Source organism: Mauremys reevesii, linkage group 11, assembly GCF_016161935.1.
Source record: "Mauremys reevesii isolate NIE-2019 linkage group 11, ASM1616193v1, whole genome shotgun sequence".
In the NCBI taxonomy this organism is placed as follows: domain Eukaryota; kingdom Metazoa; phylum Chordata; order Testudines; family Geoemydidae; genus Mauremys; species Mauremys reevesii.
Window position 1 is genome coordinate 38,158,028 of NC_052633.1, and position 21,022 is coordinate 38,179,049.

At 40.1% G+C, this 21,022-nt stretch overlaps 1 protein-coding gene across 8 annotated transcripts in view; it reads right to left on the bottom strand.

Annotated features, from left to right (window-relative positions):
- The window catches only part of RAPGEF4 (Rap guanine nucleotide exchange factor 4), a 209,822-nt gene that overhangs the window by 46,256 nt on the left and 142,544 nt on the right, over nucleotides 1-21,022 (bottom strand). For all 8 annotated transcript variants that reach the window (XM_039494904.1, XM_039494907.1, XM_039494905.1 and 5 more), the window contains 5 exons: nucleotides 12,243-12,327; nucleotides 11,737-11,797; nucleotides 10,924-11,000; nucleotides 4,308-4,454; nucleotides 3,020-3,135 (listed from right to left, as the gene is read on the bottom strand). In XM_039494904.1, the coding sequence (XP_039350838.1) occupies nucleotides 3,020-3,135; nucleotides 4,308-4,454; nucleotides 10,924-11,000; nucleotides 11,737-11,797; nucleotides 12,243-12,327 (486 nt within the window). The remainder of the gene's footprint in view (nucleotides 1-3,019; nucleotides 3,136-4,307; nucleotides 4,455-10,923; nucleotides 11,001-11,736; nucleotides 11,798-12,242; nucleotides 12,328-21,022) is intronic.

The window sequence follows — 21,022 nt, forward strand, 5'->3', positions numbered from 1 at the left end:
GTCCCAGAACAGAGCAGTGAGGAGTCCTTTAGGAGTCTAGGCAGCCTAGAGAAGAGCAGCCAACCAGAGGGGCTGCTGGAGCAACCAATAAGGGGCCAGAAGGGCCAGATAAAAGGCAAGCAACAGAGCAGAGTCTTCAGTTGCTGTGTGGAGCTTGATGAGGGAGCACTGGGTGCCTGGCTGGCTAGACGAACAGCAGGACCGTGGATAGCTCACTGCAGAGAGCTCACCAGACAGAAATGAGCCCAGTGAAGACTGCCAAAGACCGGGTGCCTTGCTGGCTAGATAGTATAGCAGCAGAGCTATTGAAAGGTCACTGCGGGCAGCCTGAGCATAGGGGATTGAGTACAAAACCTGGCCAGACCAGACGAGGGTACCGAGATGGGCCCTGCTGGTCTGGTTGCAGACTGAACCCAGGGAGGGCTGCTAAGAAGGACGCCAGCTGAAGGTACCAAGATGGGCCCTAGCTAGGTGTCTGAAGAAAGCAGTGCCTCTGGGAAGAGGCCTAAGAGCTACGGCCCCATACCAGAGCTGTGATAAGAACTTGGGACTGTATACCCCAGAAGTGTGGGACAGCGTTTGCAGCTCGGCTAGAGGGCTGAGCTGCCAAAGACCAGCTGAGAGAACCAGCAGCTGGGGGATGCTCGCGAGAGGTGGGTGGCACCCCCTGAAAGAACAAAAAACCCAAAAGCAGGCTCACACCTAACAGAGAGAAAGGGAGCCATCCATGAGAGGTGGGAGCCCCCGCTCCCGAAAAAGAACTGTGTTTACAGGCACTATTGGCCAAAGAAAAGGGGGCCCGCAGGAGAGGCTGGTGCTAACTCTGTTTCAAGCCCTAAAACTAAACTGTTTGCTGAGAGGGAATGCCTGGGTCTAATAACTTAGTCATAGGGTGTGATGACAGATTACATGGCAGATGAAAAATGTGTGTAAAAATATAAGGAATGCTTTATTTAAATCCCTATAGATAAAATATCTAATTATAAATACTGTAATAACAGATGGGCAATAATCACACATCAGAGGAAAATTGTACTAAAAATGGGCAGTGCTAGCACTAACCTTATGTCTTATCTAATAACCCCCCCCCCTCAAAATAGAGGAAAATAAGTTCCTTATCTGGGTAAAAGTGAGGAGCAGAAGAAAAGTTTCAGTACTTCTCAATGCATTATGTTAGCTGTGTTAGAGATGCTAACCATACTGGATATGTGATGGCAAAGGGCCATCCATTATTGTCCAAGGAATCTGCACAACATTCCTGTGAAATGACAACACTTTGTGGGGATAAAAAGCACTGCCATCTCCTGCTGTATTTTGCTATTTTTTTTGTACTTGTTATAAGTGTGCATTAGATGACTGGTGCATTTGAGTGCATATACGTGTGAACAGAACTGGGTCAAATTTTTCAGACCAATAGTTTGTTCGCTGAAAAATGCAGTTTCAATTGACCTGAAACTATTTGCCAGTTTGACAGGAATTCATCAGATAGTTTCATCCAAAAACACTTGTGGGCTGGAATTCACAAGTGGACTTAGGCACAAAATGGCTGGAGGAGAAGGGTGGTGGTGCCTCCCTTATAATCTTTAGCTCAGTGGTTTGCGTCCTCACTTGGAAAACAAGTGACCCAGGTTCAATGCCCCCCTCTGCCTGACGCAGAACAGGGATTTCTCCTATTGAAGCTGTTCCACTGTATAAAAATAATTGAACATGCATTGTAGCAGGGACATGGACATAGGCCTCCTATGTCACAGGTGGGTGCTCTACCCAGCGGGCTATAGAGTCACTCGGGCATGCTCTCTCTGGCCCAACGATTAGCCGAGTATTTTACACAAAGAGGAACAGCCTCAACAGAAGAGAATGAGAAAACCCCACCGCCAAATACCCCACAGCTTAGTGGTTAGGACACTCTCCTGCAATGTGCGAGATCAATTCCCTGCTCCAAATAAGGCAGAGAGAGGGGACCTGAGGCAGGTCTCCCACATCTCAGGGGAGTGCCCTAACCACTGGGCTAAAGGTTAAAAGGGAGGCACCAGCTTTTCTGGCCATTTTGTGATCATCATGCTTTATTTCCTTTGCTTTTATTTTCAAAATGCCCAGAAATTAAATCATTCAACCAGAAAAAAACTTTTATCAACTTTTTCAATTCACCATTTTTGCCCCCAAAATTTTCAGTTTTAGTTCAACCCAAATTCATTTTTTTTCCAGAACGGCCAGTTATTCACCCAGATCTACATGTGAATGTGTGTGCCTGCAAAATATGTATGTGCATGCAAATGTGTGTGCATGAGGTCATTACTTCTGTACTGGGGAATTTAAACTATTGGAATAACGGAGCCAACAATCCAATCTGATTGTATTTCAGTGCAGGATTCAGACCTATTTTCAAGTGTAGAAAACCAGTAAGTTTCACAGCTCCTATCTTGGCGATTTTTTCCAGCAGTTCCATTCATTTGCAATATTGATAACTTGACTCCCCTGGACATCCTTAATCCTTAATGGTGCTTCCTGCCTCTAGGTAAGAAGGCAGGGGAAATGTGGTGAATATTATAAAAAGAATGCAAGCCTATTCAGGGAGTTACTTTCCTGTCTGAATTCTTCACACTGTGCATAAATTGAACCTAGCAAATTTGTATTAGAATCCTGAATCTGAAATCCAAAGAGAAACATCTGTACTTAGTAACAAAACAATGTACTTTCCCCATGTATTTTACACAATTGCTCTGCTTAATAGGGTTTCATCATTCCTCATGTGCAATCTATTTAAAAGCCATTCATGAAATGAATATTTACAGTTAGAGCTTTAGAGAATTATTGTGTAAAGTTGTAGACCTAGTGCGTGGCTGGAAATTGATATATTATGCACTACAGGGTATGTGATTAGCTGATGCTAAAAAACCAACAACCATTACATACACTGAATTTTTCCACAGAAAGGGAGAATGTGCTATTGTTTAGATAATAATACCATATGAAAAGGTTAATCACATTCTGACATTTGCATTATTGAATGAAAACATACTTGTGCTGAGGTTGTGCGTTTCCTTGATTAGAAGCTCTGTTTCCTGCTAGGATCTTCTCCAGGACCAAGACATCTTGGTCATGTTCTTTGAGCCTTACTGTATTTGCTTCAACATCCTGCAAGACAAGTTATTTTTAATACAGTTACTGCACCTGACTTGGCTGCTTAATTACTTTTTTAAAATGAATGACTTTCAAATAACTTCAACAAAAGCTGAGGAGCCAAGCCTCTATGGCTGGTCCTTTCCATGTTGGTTTCCCTCTCTGCACCCTTTCTCCTTGCAGGCAGAGTGAAGAGGATCTCCTCCGGTGGGCATGGGGAGAATCATGGGGAAGTCTAGCACAGCTGCCTCCAGGAAAGGGATCACAGGTGTGAGGTGGGAAGAAAGCAGATTGCCAGAACCAACCCTTCTCCACACCTTTAAAATGTAGAGTCGTTTCAACCCCTGCCCATCCATGATCATCATTATCCATAATCTGGCATCTGTTGACCATTCATTTTTAAATACTGTTCTTTTGGAAGGATTATAGAAGAATTATAAATCCAAGCCCAATACAGTGTTATAGCTACTCAAAGTCTGGGGTGGAAACAATTATATACAAGTAAAACAAAGCCAGAGCCAACATTTGTGCACGTTTAAGCACAAATGAAAAGTGATCTGGCACAGGTTTTAGTACATCAGTGTAGTCTTTGAAATCCTGCTAAAATCAGACAGCAAGAGCTACATAACACTCAACTAGAGTCTCCAAGACCTAAAGCATTTCACTCCCTATTAGTTCAGGAGCCACTCAGCAGCAGCAAGAAATTTTTCAAGTACAGCACTGAGTGGCACCTGTCTGAGCTGATTTTGTCATCACTCCAGTAGGCACGTAGACATTCCAATTGAAGGTAATAATGTTTCTGGCCTTGGGTATTATGGGATGCTTCCAACCAGTCACAATCAGATCATCTGGGCCCACGTTCAAATTATAAACACCACAACTGAGCTTTTCTTCTAACATTAATAACCACAGAAATTGGGCCAGTACATCTTTCCAGATCCTTTGAGCAGGGGTCAATGTATTTTCTTGTAGTTTATTTAACGTACTACTTGATTTTTTTGTTTTCTAGGATGTTACATCTCTCTTCTTTAATTACAAGTTATTTCAAATGATGCTTTGGGTTGATTGGCATTTATTGATACTAATGACACAGGTTCTGAAAATGTTTGCAAGGTGAGAAAGCAGGCCACTGGATGTGGCAAATATGAGAGGACCGGTGTTAGTGGCATGTCTTACCCAACACTTACCCTAAGTATTCTATTAAAGTCCTCCTTGTCTACTCTCAAGAAGTGGCAGTTATCTTCTCGTAAAACAATGGACGCTGCTCTTGGAGCATCATTCACTAGCGCTAACTTGCCAAAATCATCTCCTTCATGTAGGGTACATACCACACCCTATAAACAGCAAAACATTTATACACAAAAATCATCATTATAGTTCATCCCATTGAAATGCCATGTGCAAACACCAGACTTCAAAATCCAATATTAAAACAAATGCATTTGGCAGGAAATCAACAGCTAAAATAATGACAAGGAAACAATACTTGATAACTGCTTATTACTATTACTAGAGAAAGGCAAGAATAGAAAAGAATGGGCTTGTTCTCTGAAATTAGACTCAGAGTGAAGGACCCTTCTGGCCTTGCTGATGACAGCAAGCTGTTGATTTAAAAAAAAAAAAAAGAGACCATGAAAAATACAGATCTAGTTTGCTGAAGAACAGATTTGGAGTGAAATTCTCCTCTCCAACAGTGTGTGTCTCTGTTACCTATTCTGCTCTTTTCCATAATACACAGGCCCATGATGGATGTCCTGATCTAATGACAGGAGAATCTAGGTGGAATGGTACAAATTTCCATCTTCCAGTTTAGGTAAAGGAGGCTGATCATTCCTCATATGCCAGGGAGGTCCTCACAGGAGGTGGGAACACCGCTGTAATAAGTCAACAGACGGAGGGGGTAGAGGATTTGATCATTAGAAATAGGAATAACTGGATATGTTATGATTGTGAGAACTGTTCAGTGACTTACCAGCTATATAGATGACAGCGCTCACAAGACATCTAGATATGCTTGTAGTGAGTGCTGGAGAGTTGCTTGGTCATTTTATCTACTGACACTAAAGAGACAGACCAGATCTTCAGCTGGTGTAAATCAGCATAGCTCCATTGACTTCAGAGCTACACCAATTTAACTGGCTGAAAATTGGGCCCACAGGCTGGAGTGAGAGATGATCTAGAAGCTAAATCTGGATGAATAAGAAAAAGGCTTAATACTGGGACCTCTATGGTAGCTGTCACGGAAATATTTAGAGTTCCACATGCAGGTCCAGCATGAGAAAATGTCAGGGGAGATTTTCAAAGGCACAAAAAGTGTAGTTAGGTGCCGAACTATCATTAAAAGTCAAAAGGAGTTAAGAGCTCCCATATTCACCAGTGAAAATCTCCCTCATCAAGAGGAAATGTATTAGGTACTGGGACACTTTCTGGGCTGTACCTTAACTACAATGAGAACAGATTGCTGACACAAAAATCGACAGTTTTGGAGGGTTATTTAATTACTACACCTGAGAATTGGAAGGTAGCCAGTGCTGTACCTTAGTTTTCTGAAAGGTAATGGACTGATCCTGCGAATTACAGACTAGTAAATCTTTCTTCAGGGCTGGGTGAATGCAGACCTGCCAAGTCTACTCTTTCCCACTGTACAGTACAATTTTTTGTAACTTTCTACAGAGAAACTTGAGTGATGTACTAGTTTTTCTGAGGCACGGCTTAGAGTTCAGTGCAGAGAATTAGAACATAAGAACATAAGAACGGCCGTACCGGGTCAGACCAAAGGTCCATCTAGCCCAGTATCTGTCTACCGACAGTGGCCAATGCCAAGTGCCCCAGAGGGAGTGAACCTAACAGGCAATGATCAAGTGATCTCTCTCCTGCCATCCATCTCCATCCTCTGACGAACAGAGGCTAGGGACACCATTCTTACCCATCCTGGCTAATAGCCATTTATGGACTTAGCCACCATGAATTTATCCAGTCCCCTTTTAAACATTGTTATAGTCCTAGCCTTCACAACCTCCTCAGGTAAGGAGTTCCACAAGTTGACTGTGCGCTGTGTGAAGAAGACCTTCCTTTTATTTGTTTTAAACCTGCTGCCTATTAATTTCATTTGGTGACCCCTAGTTCTTGTATTATGGGAATAAGTAAATAACTTTTCCTTATCCACTTTCTCAACATCACTCATGATTTTATATACCTCTATCATGTCCCCACTTAGTCTTCTCTTTTCCAAGCTGAAGAGTCCTAGCCTCTTTAATCTTTCCTCGTATGGGACCCTCTCTAAACCCCTAATCATTTTAGTTGCCCTTTTCTGAACCTTTTCTAGTGCTAGAATATCTTTTTTGAGGTGAGGAGACCACATCTGTACACAGTATTCGAGATGTGGGCGTACCATGGATTTATATAAGGGCAATAATATATTCTCAGTCTTATTTTCTATCCCCTTTTTAATGATTCCTAACATCCTGTTTGCTTTTTTGACCGCCTCTGCACACTGCGTGGACATCTTCAGAGAACTATCCACGATGACGCCAAGATCTTTTTCCTGACTCATTGTAGCTAAATTAGCCCCCATCATGTATAGTTGTATGTATAGTTGGGGTTATTTTTTCCAATGTGCATTACTTTACATTTATCCACATTAAATTTCATTTGCCATTTGCAATTCTATATGGAAGTTTGTGTGTGTGAAAAAATAAGTGGTGACATTAAAATGTTTCAAAGTCATTTCTCTCCTTAACTTTTCAAAATGTAGGTTTATTGGAATCCAAATTCCTCAGTCCCTCGCAAACATCTCCCTTTAAGAAAATGTTTTTCTCAAACAACAACAACTTAGGGAGAGTACTAACAGGTTCTCCTCCCCACGATTCTGCCAGATTAAAGAGCCATCTTCTATCAGAAATCTCTTCCCCATGGAGGTAATTCAAGAATGTGATCAAGTCACATCTTAACCTTCTCTTGCATAAATTAAATAGACTGAGCTTCTTAAGTGTCTGACTAGAAGGCATGTTTTTGAGACCTCAAATCATTTTTGAAGCTCTTTTCTGAACCTGTTACAATTTTTCAACTTTTTTTAAAGTATTCCAGTAATAATCTTACTAATGCCATATACAGAGATACCAATTCCCTACTCTTACTTGATATCCCCTGTTTATATGTCCAAGGATAGTGTCCCTCTTCTTAGCCATGGCATTGCAGTGGGAGCTCACATTCAGATGCTTATCCACCATTATCCCAAAATCCTTTTCAGTGTCCCTGCTATCCAGGATACTACATTTTTTGTTTCTAGATAGATTACCTTACATTTGGCATATTATTCAAATTAGCCCACCTTACCAGGCAATCCACATTTGTCTGTATAACTGACCTGTCACAATCATTATTTACTATGCCACCAATTTTTGTGTCATCTGCAAATTTTACCAGCAATGATCTTATTTTTTATCATTGATAAAGATACTGAAAAGCATTGGGCCAATAACAGACCGCTGTAGGATCTTACTAGAAATGCCCCATAGGATGAGGATTCCCCATTTATTATTATTATTTCTGTCAGTTAACCAACTTTTAATCCATTTAATATGGATTACACTGACTTAGTATAGTGCTAATTTCTTTATCAGATGTCTGTGGGACTCAGTCAAATGACCAGCAGAAATTTAAGTGTTGCTACAGCTGTGTTGGTCCCAGGATATTAGAGAGACACGGTGGGTGAGATAATATATTTTATTGGACCAACTTCTGTTGGTGAGAGAGACAAGCTTCCAAGCTTACTGAGAGCTCTTCATGTCTGGAAAGTTCTCAGAGTGTCACAACTAAATACAAGGTGGAACAGATTGGTTAGCATAAGTAGCTAATACATATTCTAAGAGAGATAAGGTGGGTGAGGTAATATTTTTTTTCTTCCCCCCTGCCATGACTGGAGAGGTGCTAATGGCCATTTCTCCTTGAATGGTCCATTGAAATATTTCCCAGACCTGAAGAAGAGCTCAAAAGCTTGTCTCTCTCACGAACAGAAGTTGGTCCACAAGATATTAGCTCACCTGCCTTGTCTTTCCAATATCTTGGGACCAACATGACTACAACACCACTGCATACATATTCGCAGAGACCATTCAAGGTGAAGTGACCCATTAACACCTTGCCAGTCATAGGAGAAACATCCTTTTCAGTGTCACTGCAATCCAGGATACTGTCTGGTCTTTTCTCTCAGATGACTATAGGAGTGTTAATGCCCCACTTCACCTTGAAGGGTCCCTTGAAATATGGGTTAACTACTTATGCTAAACAATCTATTCCACCTTGTATTCAGTTGCGACACTCTCTCTGAGTATCTTTCCCAGACCTGAAGAAAAGTTCTGTGTGGCTGAAAAGCTTGTTTATTTCACCAACAGAATTTGGTCCAATAAAAGATATTAGACCCACCTTGTCTCTTGCAGAAATTTATGATACTTTAGCAGTGATATTTATCAATCAAAACTGCTATCCTGTTTATTTGACACACCTATGTTCCATAAAGCCCTGCTGACTGGCATTAGTTATGCTATCATCCTTTAATTCTTTACTGATTGCATCACATATCTGCTGTTCCAGAATTTTGCTCAGGATCAATCTCAGGTAACCAGCCAGTAGTTACCCGCGTCATCTCACTTACCCTTTTAAAAAAAAGTTACTTTCTTTGATTCCTTTAAAACTTTCCAGTAGAAGAAGTCCAAAGATGGAAGACAAATATGATTATATGTGTGGAAAGCGTTCATATGAAGAAAGGCACTAGGACTGTTTAATTTAGAGAGGAGAGAAATCAAAGAGGCAGGACAGTGATATAGAAAATAATGAATGACATAGAGAAGGTAAAAATCAGGTACTCCTATATACCCTTTCTCAAAAGAATGAAGGAGAATTTAATAATATCAAAAGGCAACATATTTAAAACAGAATTAAAAATTATTTTTACACAGTTTATAATTAATCTCTGGAACTCTTTGCCACAATGTATCACTGCGGCCAAAAAGATCGGTAGGATTCTAAAAGGATTTGACATTTATATGGTTAAGGAGAGAATACACAGTTACATTAGACAGGATAAAAAAATTCTTAGAAGGGAGATAAACCGTTATGCTTTGGGACATAAGTTGACTAGTAACTATCAGGAATTAGGAAGTAACTTCCTCTATGAGCAGGTTATTTCCTATCTGACCACTATAGGGATTCTTGTACCTTCCTCCAAAGTACCTGGTACGAAAGCAGAATATGTAGTAGATATCTTAAAGGACATTTTTGCCTTAAATCAGAAGGAAAACTACAGGCTCAGTTTTCTAACCTTTACTCGTGTGAGTCATCTGTACTTATCTGAATATACCATTTGAAGCCACTTAATGGGAGTACCCTTGAGGGGGAGGGTTGAGGAATGCACATCAATCTATGTCAATTTATTAAAAAAGTACAATACATATACATATTATTTAAAATGGAAACATACTTAAAGGGATCATTTTTAATGGTTTATCAATGGACATTTTAAAAATACTCTAAAGAGAGGTGACACATTAGTTACACTGAAAATACCTATCTAGCTTCTTCAACATTAATTATACGTGCTTAAATAATTAGACATAAAATGGCATAAAAGGAAATACAGAATTGTATCTCCATATTATGCTAAAAGGTTGGTAAGATGAACAATACTTTTTTGTATTTAAAGTTCCTGTATACAAATTATTATATTTTGTGAAGTGATAATAAAATTTAAGCTAACGTATGATGGCTCATATGTGATCATGCTCACAAATGGTAACACTAGACTAAAGCAACAACCCAGAAGGAAGCAGTTGATCTTACATCCCCAAAGGACTGTGGCAACCATGATGTGGGCACAGGGCTTAGCTAAGGCTGGGAAAGTCAAAGGGATGTGGCTATGCCTACACTATGAGCTAGGCGTGCGACTCCCCTGCTCATGTACGCATATTTGCGCTAGTTCGATGAGAGCCAGCAAGAATATAAAGAGCAGCACAGCCACAGTAGCATGGGTAGCGGCAGCAGAGATACAGGTAGCTGTGCCATGTACAAACCTGCCTGAAACCAGTGAGTACATATTCAGCACAGCAAAGCCGTGCCTCCGCTGCCAGTACCCATGATGCTGCAGCTACACTGCTAGCCTTCAATGAGAGCTAGTGAGAGTACGTGTACGTGAGCAGGGGAAATCACATCACAGTTCATTGTGTAGATGTAGCCTACATGTGAATTGGGGCATTATTCTTTGTTGTATTGAACATAGCTACATAGGGATTATAATGCTATAACTTGGGGCAGTTTAGTAGTTGGCTATTAGTGAATGAGAACAAAGCTATATTAAGACAATGTCAGCATTGCGGTGTGACAGCTACTATTGTAATTAAAGTAGTAACTACTGCTAAGTGCTAAATATGTGTGTGTGATCTATCTAGCTAAGGAGTCACTGAGTATCTTGGAGAGGGTGTGTTATAACATAATGCTTTATTGTTTGTGTTTGAATTAAGCCACTTTGTAGTACAAGTGTGGATGTAACTGCACTGAATTATATTCAGGTGGTCTATAGTCTTGAAATGTTCATATATATACAAACTGTAGTCCTGAAATTTTTCATCAGCCATGTAAAAGCATAATAAATAAAATAGTTTGGAATCATTTCTTGATTAAAAACTGAAAACAATATTCTACTTTTTACCCCAAGCAACATAATCTTGCTGTAAGTCAAAGTGTATTCCAGTAAAGTTTATTCTTACAGTCCTGCTAATAAAAAGAATAATAAAAGGTCTTCAAAAATACCTTGCCATAAATGACTACATTTACCGATCCCTTTAGGATAATGTACCAGGAAGTACCTTCTTCTCCCTGATTGAATACTACAAAAAAGAGAAAAGATTTTATGCTGAGAATATAGGTGCCTTTTAGCACAAGTGGTTCTTCCCTCAGTTACACCAATATAAAATAACTATACTGAAGTCATTTTAGTGGGTCTTACCATCTTAAAAAAAGTTACATTGGGATTTAAAAGCAATTTTCTTTTGATTTGAGAAGAAAAAACAAATACTAATAATTGTATAATATTTGTATGGCACCCTCTTTTTTCTAAGACAATACTAAAAGCAGTTGTAATTTGCCATTGCTCTATAGGCGTCTTTATGAACTTTATGTTATCAATTGCTAACTGATACATAGATTTGGATCTTATAGGGTGCTGAGTGATATAACACTAATCCTTAAAGTGCTGAGAACCTGACATTAATTTTCCAGTGCTTCTCCATATAAAAAGTTCAAAACAATCATATTTAAAATAATATTTTTATACACAAAGCTGGGCTTCTGAATACCATGAGAATAACATTTTCATTAGCATATAATAAAATTAAAATCCATTTTAATTAGAGATGCGTCCAAACCAAAACCCCAAATACAAACACCCTCAAACATTAGTGGGTGCAGAAGTCCAAAAAGCAGTCCAGAGACATTTTGCAACTGGCCACTCGCACGTTCTGAACAGCCAGCTTTGGAGTATTCAAGTTTTGCATCGTAATTTAAATAGTGATCTAATACCACACATGAGAAAAAAAAAGATAGGGTTGGATCCCTTTTACTTACAAACAGTTCCTGCTTTGGGATGCGACTCAAAGATTAGAACACCTGCTAATTCTCGTTTTACCTTAAAATAAAGAGAGAAGAATTATAGTTTTTCTGTGTACTGCATTTTTGGTGCTAAATGTAACAGTATGCCAATGGGCACCATTCTGCTTCCATTGACTTAACTGGGAGCAGGGTCAGGATCAACATGTATTAAATTACATATGGATTTGGGGCCAGACCGTGGCTTTAAGCCATTGGTCACAAATAAGGGAGATGAGGAAACAGAAGTCCCCAAAAGAATTTTAGCTGACTCAGCCAAAAGTCCACTTCCAGACCTAGAAGTGGCACTGGCAACACACAGTGCCTGTGCTCGTTGTCCCAACTATGAGTAGCTTCTTGGCATGGGATGGAAAGAGTCCTGAGACCTCAACCTCCGCTCTTTGTGCACCCACAAAGGGCCAACCACTATTCAGTCCTTTTTTGTCAACGAGTTATACATAAAAAAGCCCAACCAAAATACTTACTGTGGTAGAAAGATGAGATAAGGCCTTAATGTGAAGAAGTTCTTCATATATAATTTCTAGATCATCTACAGTTCTCTGGCCAGGTCTACAAAGAAAAGACAAAAACAACAAAATACAAAAAAACAACAACCGCAAAACAAACTCCTAATGAGTAATGTTTGCAGAATGAGCTCAAGGGGTCAGTTAAGTGCCTTGACATGTCTTAACTAAAAAAATAAATTTGCCCTGGATAGGCTTTACAGCATAATAAACTTTAACATAACTATTTAAAGTGTTTCTTGTTGGGAAACAAAATGTAACTAACAGGGAAAGAAGAATATTATGTATGCTGTACATTTGAAAGTCATCCTTCAATTTGTGTGGCTAATTAGAAATGGAAGAGAACCTTAAAACTGTTTTGTGAATATACACTTGGGGGAAAATAAAGGACTAAAAGGAATTTCCTTGGCTGTTTTTGCTCCACTTATGTGTTCACTATCCATTAATATTCTAGTCAACTAATTTATAGGAAATATGTTTATGGAATCAGTGAATTTTAGAGTGAATTTTGAATGTGTGTATGAAAGCATTTATACTAGAAACCAGGTTCTAAGTGTTATGTTTTTCCAGTCAGTAAACAAAAACATCATGTGACCTGTGTGTCCAGTCAAAACGAACCCACACAACTTGAATTGTGAATATTGAACACTCACAATAAGCTTCTCATAGATACTGTATATAGACTATGAATTAGTCGACAAATGACTTGAACAGGGAATAAATTTTGTAAGTTGCTCAGAGACAACTTGTGAACAAACAAATTTAAAAAAGCATGTCTTTGCTGAAACAATCATTTTCTGATAATTTTCAGCTCTAAAAATTACACAAAACAATATTTACTAAAGAACCTAATGAGCTTTTTCCAAGGTCAATTTTGCAAAAGCATTTGTACCATTTAAGTGTGAAACAATACATTTTAATGAAAACATCCTAAAATACAGTGGAAGACTAATATCACTTTTGAAAAAAAGTGTTTTAAACCTTTTTTTTTTAAAGTGGGAATCAGATGGAGACAGATGTTCTGAAGTAGTGAGTTCTACACCCTAACATCCTCCACATCAAGAATGTTCATAGCAATGAAAAGACTCCCAAATAGAGTTAGCTCACAGCACTATTCTTTAGTTTTGTATGTTGATAAGGACCTTTTTTATTTACTACCTCTACTAGGCTCTACTTTGGACAATTTATGCAGGAAGCTCCCATTAATATTAATGGACAGCACATTCGATGAGAGAACAATCCCCCTGCAGTGCAATAGCGAAAGAGTCTTCACACTGGTTGGGGTATTCTGAGTTTCTGGAAAGCACGGGTAATTGGGATAATTTTGGGGACATTAACCACTAACACTGAAGTGCTGAGGACTGATGTATGTTAGAGAGGTTACCTTTGAGGAACTCCACACCTAAAGGATACATTAAATTGATTATGATTAAGGGCTGTAGGAACCTCTGAGTATATTCCAACTCATTTCCCCTCACCAGAGCCTCTTAATTTTAAATGTGCACCACAACCTTATTTTGTACAGGACCAAATTCCTCTGTGATGTAACTCCATTCAGGCCAATGGAGTTACAACACAGACAAATATGGCACAAAAACTGTTTCACAAATACTCTGGAGCAGTGATTCTCAACCTTTCCAGACTATTGTACTCCTATCAGGAGTCTGATTTGTCCTGCATACCCCAAGTTTCACCTCATTTAAAAACTACTTGCTTACAAAATCAGACATAAAATTTCCAAAATGTTACAGCACACTATGGCTGAGAAATTGCTTACTTTCCATAGAATTATAAAATAATTTGATTGGAATACACTGTACTTACATTTCAGTGGGATACTTGAGCCTGTTTTTCACTTGTCAGCCTGTCTGAAGCCTGAGCTCCATCACCCGGGGCTGAAGCATGTAACTTAGCTTCAAGGGGCCTCCTGTGGTGCAGGACCCCAGGAAATTGCCCTGCTTGCTACCCCCTAACACTGGCCCTGCATTTGCGACCCCCTTAAATCTATCCCATGACACACACACACACCCCCAGGTCACAACCTACGTTGAGAAACACTGATCTAGATGGAAGACTTCTGTGTACCCCAAAGGTTATACGTTCCCCTGGTTGAGAATCACTGCTTTAGAGCATCAAATAATTCCAGACAGTATATGATATAAATCACAGAAAGCAGTGATACAAATACATTTCATGGCAAATAAATTATTCAATCATAGGGCCAACATCAGAGGGAGGGAGCAATCAGAAGGTACAAGCAGGGGAGGAAAGCAAGGTTTTAAGATTAGGTTTGAAAAATGGAGGCAGGTAGAGAGATACAGAAAGCCTGGTCCAGATGGCAGGAGATGCAGAGTTTTCCACATCAGTATTGAAAACAGTTTAGTGCAGGGTCCTTAACTCTAGCTTTCTGCTACATATGACATCCAAAGTGTTAACAATACAGTTGAATCTTTAAACAGCTCTCTAAGATATGTAACAATGGTGCTTTTTGAAAAAGACGTTTCCAAAAAATATTCAGTACAACAGGAGATGCCAGTACAGTACTAGAGGGTCAGAGAATCACATTAAAAATGAATATTTTGCTCTTAAGTTCTCTGTCTAATCACCTGTTGGAGAAACAGACTAACTAAATCATTTATGAGAGAGAGAGGGAGAGAGATTTGTTGCAGCACCTAGCAATCTTTTCACTAAAAAGGAATTGGTTGGAGACTTCTACTGGTTAAAAGTAGTAGTGAAGAGATCATATAAAATATAAGATAAATCGACCTCTCGTCTGCCAGACAAGCTAAATTTTTCATTTGTTCTACATTTACCAATGGCATGTGCTTATTATTACACAGATGAAAGGATACCTTAGCATAAAGGTAGCATGGATAGAATTATGCTTTTCTTACACAAAACAAAATAAATTGTACAGGGAATAACAGATATTGATTTGGTACTGCTCTGCTTTCTAGTGATTCATTCTCTCCTGTTGCTGTTTCTATTAACAATTGGTCAAAATTTTGCTCTCAAGTACAAGGGTGAAGCCCCCACTGAGTTCAGTGGGGATAGACCAGTATAACAGAGAGTATAACTCAGCCCCTTGTGCCCTATTAAGTAAAACAAGCTCTTTATCCTAAGCTAGAACATAGTGTCTTTCACTGTGTATTCATCTGCCATAATAAGACAACATGAGGTAAGGCTTTGACAGTTAAAACTGATATATTCTTTAAGTAAGCAATAGCATTAATCACATTTGATGTGTACAAAGCCGCATGTCTGGATAAACGGGTAAAGATGTACAGTACATCAATTAAAAATAAGGATTATGTCCAATTGCATGAGATCTCTTCTGAGAAACGGATATATTCTTCTGTCGATGTGTTCATTTGTTTCCCTTTAGCATTACTAAGAGTATCACACATGACATGGGGAGGAGTGGAAATCTATAGTGGATATACCCAGTCTTTATTTCTGCTTCTCCAGATGTCACATGGAGAGATATTAGGCATCACTGCTTCGGTTAAACCTGTGTGGTGCCCCACTGATATAAATTTGTAGGATCCTGCTGTGTAAAGACCTAGTTTCTGCAGGGGACACAGTCTAGCAGCAATGCCTGGTTATATACAGGATAATAAATGGGGATAGATGGAGAACCAGACTACTCATTAATGAATGGGAGACCTCAGGTGATATTAAGTGATCAATAAATTCTGTTCACTGTTTGGGGAATTTATCGAGGTCAGAGACACTGAGCTTCTCTTTACTAGAATGTGGACAAAAATACAGAATTTACTTAACCATCAAGAAACTATGTATGTTCTGGAAAGATCACTTAGTATTTTTATTACACTTCCCAAACTTTGAGATGATAAAAACTGGGTTGGGACTAGCTGAGGGCCAGTATAACTTTATTTTAACAGATTTATTTGGGCATAAGCTTTCGTGGGTAAAAAAACCACTTCAGATGCAACGAAAGCTTATGCCCAAATAAATCTGTTAGTCTTTAAGGTGCCACCGGACTCCTTGTTGTTTTTAACTTTATTTTACACACACATAAACATATAAACACATTACAAAGGCAGCTAAACTGAACACAGATTTCATAAAGGTTCACTTTCCATGCTATGACTTCACAGTGAAAGCAGGACAATAGGCTACTTTTAACTATCACTAATATATATGTGGGTGTGTGTCTGTGTTCTCTCACCATATTATGGAAGAAGGCCATCTAAATCTGTCTTCTTGATTCAGGGCTCCTGGACAATTTCCTTAAATTCCATTTTATCACATATTTATCTTGTACTATCATGCAAACCTCAGAAAGAGGAAATGCAGAAAGACATCTGAATTTATCTCAATTCTTGATTCTAATTCTTGACTGATTTCATAGAAGTTAATGGTGAAAAATCCCATTGGCTTATATAGAATCAGAATATGGCCTTTGAGGAAAAAAAATCACTATAGTTGTGTCCACTTAAACCAAGGCTGAATTTGGCATTAAAATTAATTTTTTTCATGGTAAGAGAGTACATTCATGGTGCTATAAAAATGGCTGTTAGCAATAACAGCAACATTTACTTTGCTATATATTGTGTCCTTTTCTAATTTCCGTGTACAGTAGACTTTTCTTTTCCTTTCTATAACATGATGCATACCCACCATATTTTTAAAAGTGTGAGCCAACCCCAGGACACAAAGTTTATTAGTGATCACCTGTGTACTCATGTACTTATGAATACTAAGGAGAAATCTGTAGCACAGATTTATTGTTTTAAGAGTCATGCTGCTAACATACTGCAAATTAGAGTATAACACTGTACAAAAGAGAATACAGTATATATTACAGTATCACCTCCTAAGTTAAATACTAAATCTAAGGCATATTTTTCACCTTATAAACAGACTTCTGTCATTAGTGCTTGGCTTTATACTATATTGCCATGTTTAATTAGTCCTACCATCATTCATGCTACAGCTAAACATATTAAACACAAACTAAAAAATCGAAAGGAAAAAAAAACAGTTTCAGGATGTCATTCTCATACTGAAGGATTGAGAGCTTGCAAGTTAGAGCTGTGTTAGACCTAAAATATTTTCCCAAGAACCTACTACAGGTCTTCACCTGTGATAGCAGGCATTGTGAGATAGCAGGGAGCTATGTTTGCAGCTTCACAAAAAGCTAATTTCACATTCACAATGTATGTGTGTTTTTTTCAAATACCAATAGCAACAAGAGCCTGTCAAAAAATTTCCCTGAAGCTCTATTCTGTTTTTTAAACTATAGAACATTCTTTCATAGTTTGACAGTTAAAATGCTGCAGTTAATGTAATAAACAGAGAATTTTTTAAGTCGGCTGTCAAAACAAGCGACACTTTTTACTGGAGAGTTTCAGATTCTGAACAATAGAAAGTACCTTTCAAAGCAACAGCTTCATTATACAATCAAATTCTCAAAGTAATCTTCTCATCAAAGAATATTGTCTTATTTGTTTCATGGTAATTATCTGAGCTTTGCAACCTCTCCGGAAATGGTGACTATTATAAAAGCAGCTGTGCTGGTTTGAAAATTGCGGGTCCTGCTCAGGTTGACGCAGAGCCAATGTCCCTGAGGCCCTGACACATCCTTCAACTCCTGGCAGATGTAGTGGTGTCTAATCAAAACTGCTAGGCCTTTGAGGATCCACTGAGGTTTCAAAGGCATTGATACATCTTAGCACGGACAGGATGCCCAACTTCCAGTAATGTAATGTACACTTTATAACAGTCATTAATATGGTACCATAGGCTGAAAATATGAAATATGTTCTCTCTGTTCCCAACACCTCATGGAATATCCTTAGAGGATTTTCCATGGGGATCCGGCCTGTGGAGGTAAGGAGAGGACATATGGAGGGGGAACAGACGCTATTCTCAGCAACATTCCCCCATCCTCCTCTCAACTCTCTGGAAGGAGTTAGGGTGATAATTATCACTGATCTTGTCAGTATTAACTTATATTGGTTGTGCTGAGTCCAGTGAAAGCCACCATATGCAGAAGGATTTAGTGGGCACCGTAAGCATTGTAGTCCACGGGAACACTTCTACAGAAGCCACGCAACCATCAGATGGTGAGGGGCTAGGAAGTGGTGCAAAAGTATGCGTCAATATGGTTCTGGTCTCCACCGTTCTCAGGTAGTCCCTGAATTTGATGGGTCAACTCCAATCTACTCATGGGTTTGAGGAATTCTGCTCCCCATCTCAATGGAAGACAGATAGAAAAACTCCATAAATGAAAAATGCTGAGTTTCACTGACCCTAGATAGGTTTGCAGAAGCATCGGGCTCATGGCTTGCCTTTCCTTTAGTGTGTGACACAGGGAAAGCTCCTTTGATTTTCAGTGCAGTAGTGACCTCTATCATTAACAAAAATGGAAGCTGTCCATTTTAAAGTACTGCCACACTAGAAATCATCTTCTACAAGACCAAATATCTGATTTTAATGCTTATACTTTTTGAAATTCAACATTTTTTATTAACCATTTGTTGTTTATTCATGTTGTGCTCAAAAATGTGCTAACTGCTTCACATACATATAATAAGATAGGCCCCTGTGCCAAAGAGCATTCTAAACAGACAACACAGAGACAAGAGGAGAGGAGGGAAAGAATGCAGAACAGAAATAGAACAAGAGCAATGGGCAACAGGTTTGTATAATTTTTGGTGGTGTCCAGAACGGGTCCAAGTCCCGCCCCCCAACACCTGCCTTGTAAGCCAATATAAATAATGTAAAAATGGACTGGAAAGAGTAAGCGTTTAACAGTTTCCCTATATTGCACGGTGTGTGGGGGTACAGGGGGGATAAGGGCTCTCGCTGAGGGTGAGGGATCTGGGCTGTGGGAGGGGGCTCAAGGCTAGGGCAGGGGGTTGGGATGTGGGAGGGATGAGGGCTCTGGCTGGGGGTGCAGGCTCTAGAGTGTGGGAGGGGGCTCAGGGATAGGGCAGAGGATTAGGGTGCAGGGGGGGTGAGAGCTCTGGCTGGGAGTGCAGGCTCTAGGGTGGGGCTGGGGATGAGGAGTTTAGGGTGCAGGCAGGCTGCCCCAGGACTGGGGCCAGAGGAAGACTCCTCCCAGCCCTCTCTCCACCAGCAGCAGCGAGCTCCGGAGGAGGGGCTCCCCTCTCCCTGCCAGCCAGGCCTGCTGATGCGGGGGATAAGGGGGACAATTGCCCAGGGGCCCAGGCAATTTAAAAGGGCCCAGGGGTCCCGGGCGCTGCAGCTCTGCCTGCTCTGGGGAAAAGCGTCTCTTGATTCCAAGATGCTTTTGATATGCCCCATGCAGGTTCCAGGGCAGCTGAGGCAGCAGAGTAGCAAATACTGTTGCCTCAGCCGTCCTGGAACCTGCATGGGGCATATCAAAAGCGTCTTTGAATCAAGAGACGCTGCGGCTCGCCACGGTGCTGTGTGCGCGCTGCCCAGGGCCGGGGGGGGGGGGGTGGAGGAGAGGGAGGAGGATGCACCCTGTCACCTAGTGGCCTGACTGGTGAAGGGTCAGCGCCCCGGGGGCAAGCTGCCATCACATCATGTGTGCCTCCTCCCTCTGCAGACAGCAGCAGCCGCCTCAGCCTGCCCCACTCCTTTGTAGCCCGAGCGGTGGAGCAGCACTGGTGGACGCAATGTGAAAGGAAACAGCCAGCAGCCAGCAAGAGAGTGCAGCATGGAGAGTGGCAGCCAGCCACTGCCCAGAGTGGAGGGATGCTCCGGGGCAGGTGCGCGGGGCCGGTGAACGGGGCCAGGGGAGAGGCCCTGCCCTGAACATTGGTGGAGCCCGCCCCGTGCTCTGAATATTGGTGGAGCACAGGCACCACGGGCCCATATAACTCACTACCTCTGAACAAGAGGACTCTTTTGTCAAATAGTTCTGTTGTATTCAAACAATTTTTAGTAGGAAAACTTCCATGTTACATTATAGGCCCAGCCCAGTTCCTGCAAATGCAAAAAGATTTTTGCCAATGACCTCAAAGGAAGCAAGATCAGGCCCCGTGTGCATATCTTTCTTGAACTGACCTTTATGAAATCAGAAGTTCACTTGAAAGAATTATTCTCAGTGAATTTAAAAGCCAATGAAACCTGTCTTAAGCAGTCACCAAAATTCATGTGCCTCATAAAGGGGTCTTTAAATAAAGGTTGAATAAACTTTGTATTGGAAGCTTTGCAGTCACTATAAATTGAGCATTTAAGACATAGGGTTGCCTACTGGAGGAGGGCCTTAGTGCAGGTTTCACTGTACCTGAAGTATATTCATAAAAACATGGACTGAACCAATGGTTTTGAGACAGAAGTTTAACCTGGTGGATATGACGGCGTTAGTTTCCATCTGAAAAATGCAGACCTCTTCATGTGACACAGAATCAGAATTTTAAAAAACATATATTGATTTTATAACAATAAAAAGCATATCAATAAACCATAGTCATGGAAAGTTTCATATTTTGCTAGTAAATGCAATGAGCCAAATTAATCCCTGATATAACTCTAGTGAAGACAGTGCAGTTCTACCGCAGATGAATTTGGCAGAACGACTGCTATGGAACATTACAGGTAAGAAGCTATCTGCTGTGTTGATAGCTTAACAGTCCATTAATTGTTAAATGATTGACACCTAGCTGAGTGGCATGCCAGTTCTGAGAGTGTTAAATGTAACGGTATTCTGAAATTGCATATTTTCTTATTTCTGTGAAGAGTGGCAGCAGAAATAAAAGTTCAACATGCTGTACTTCCCA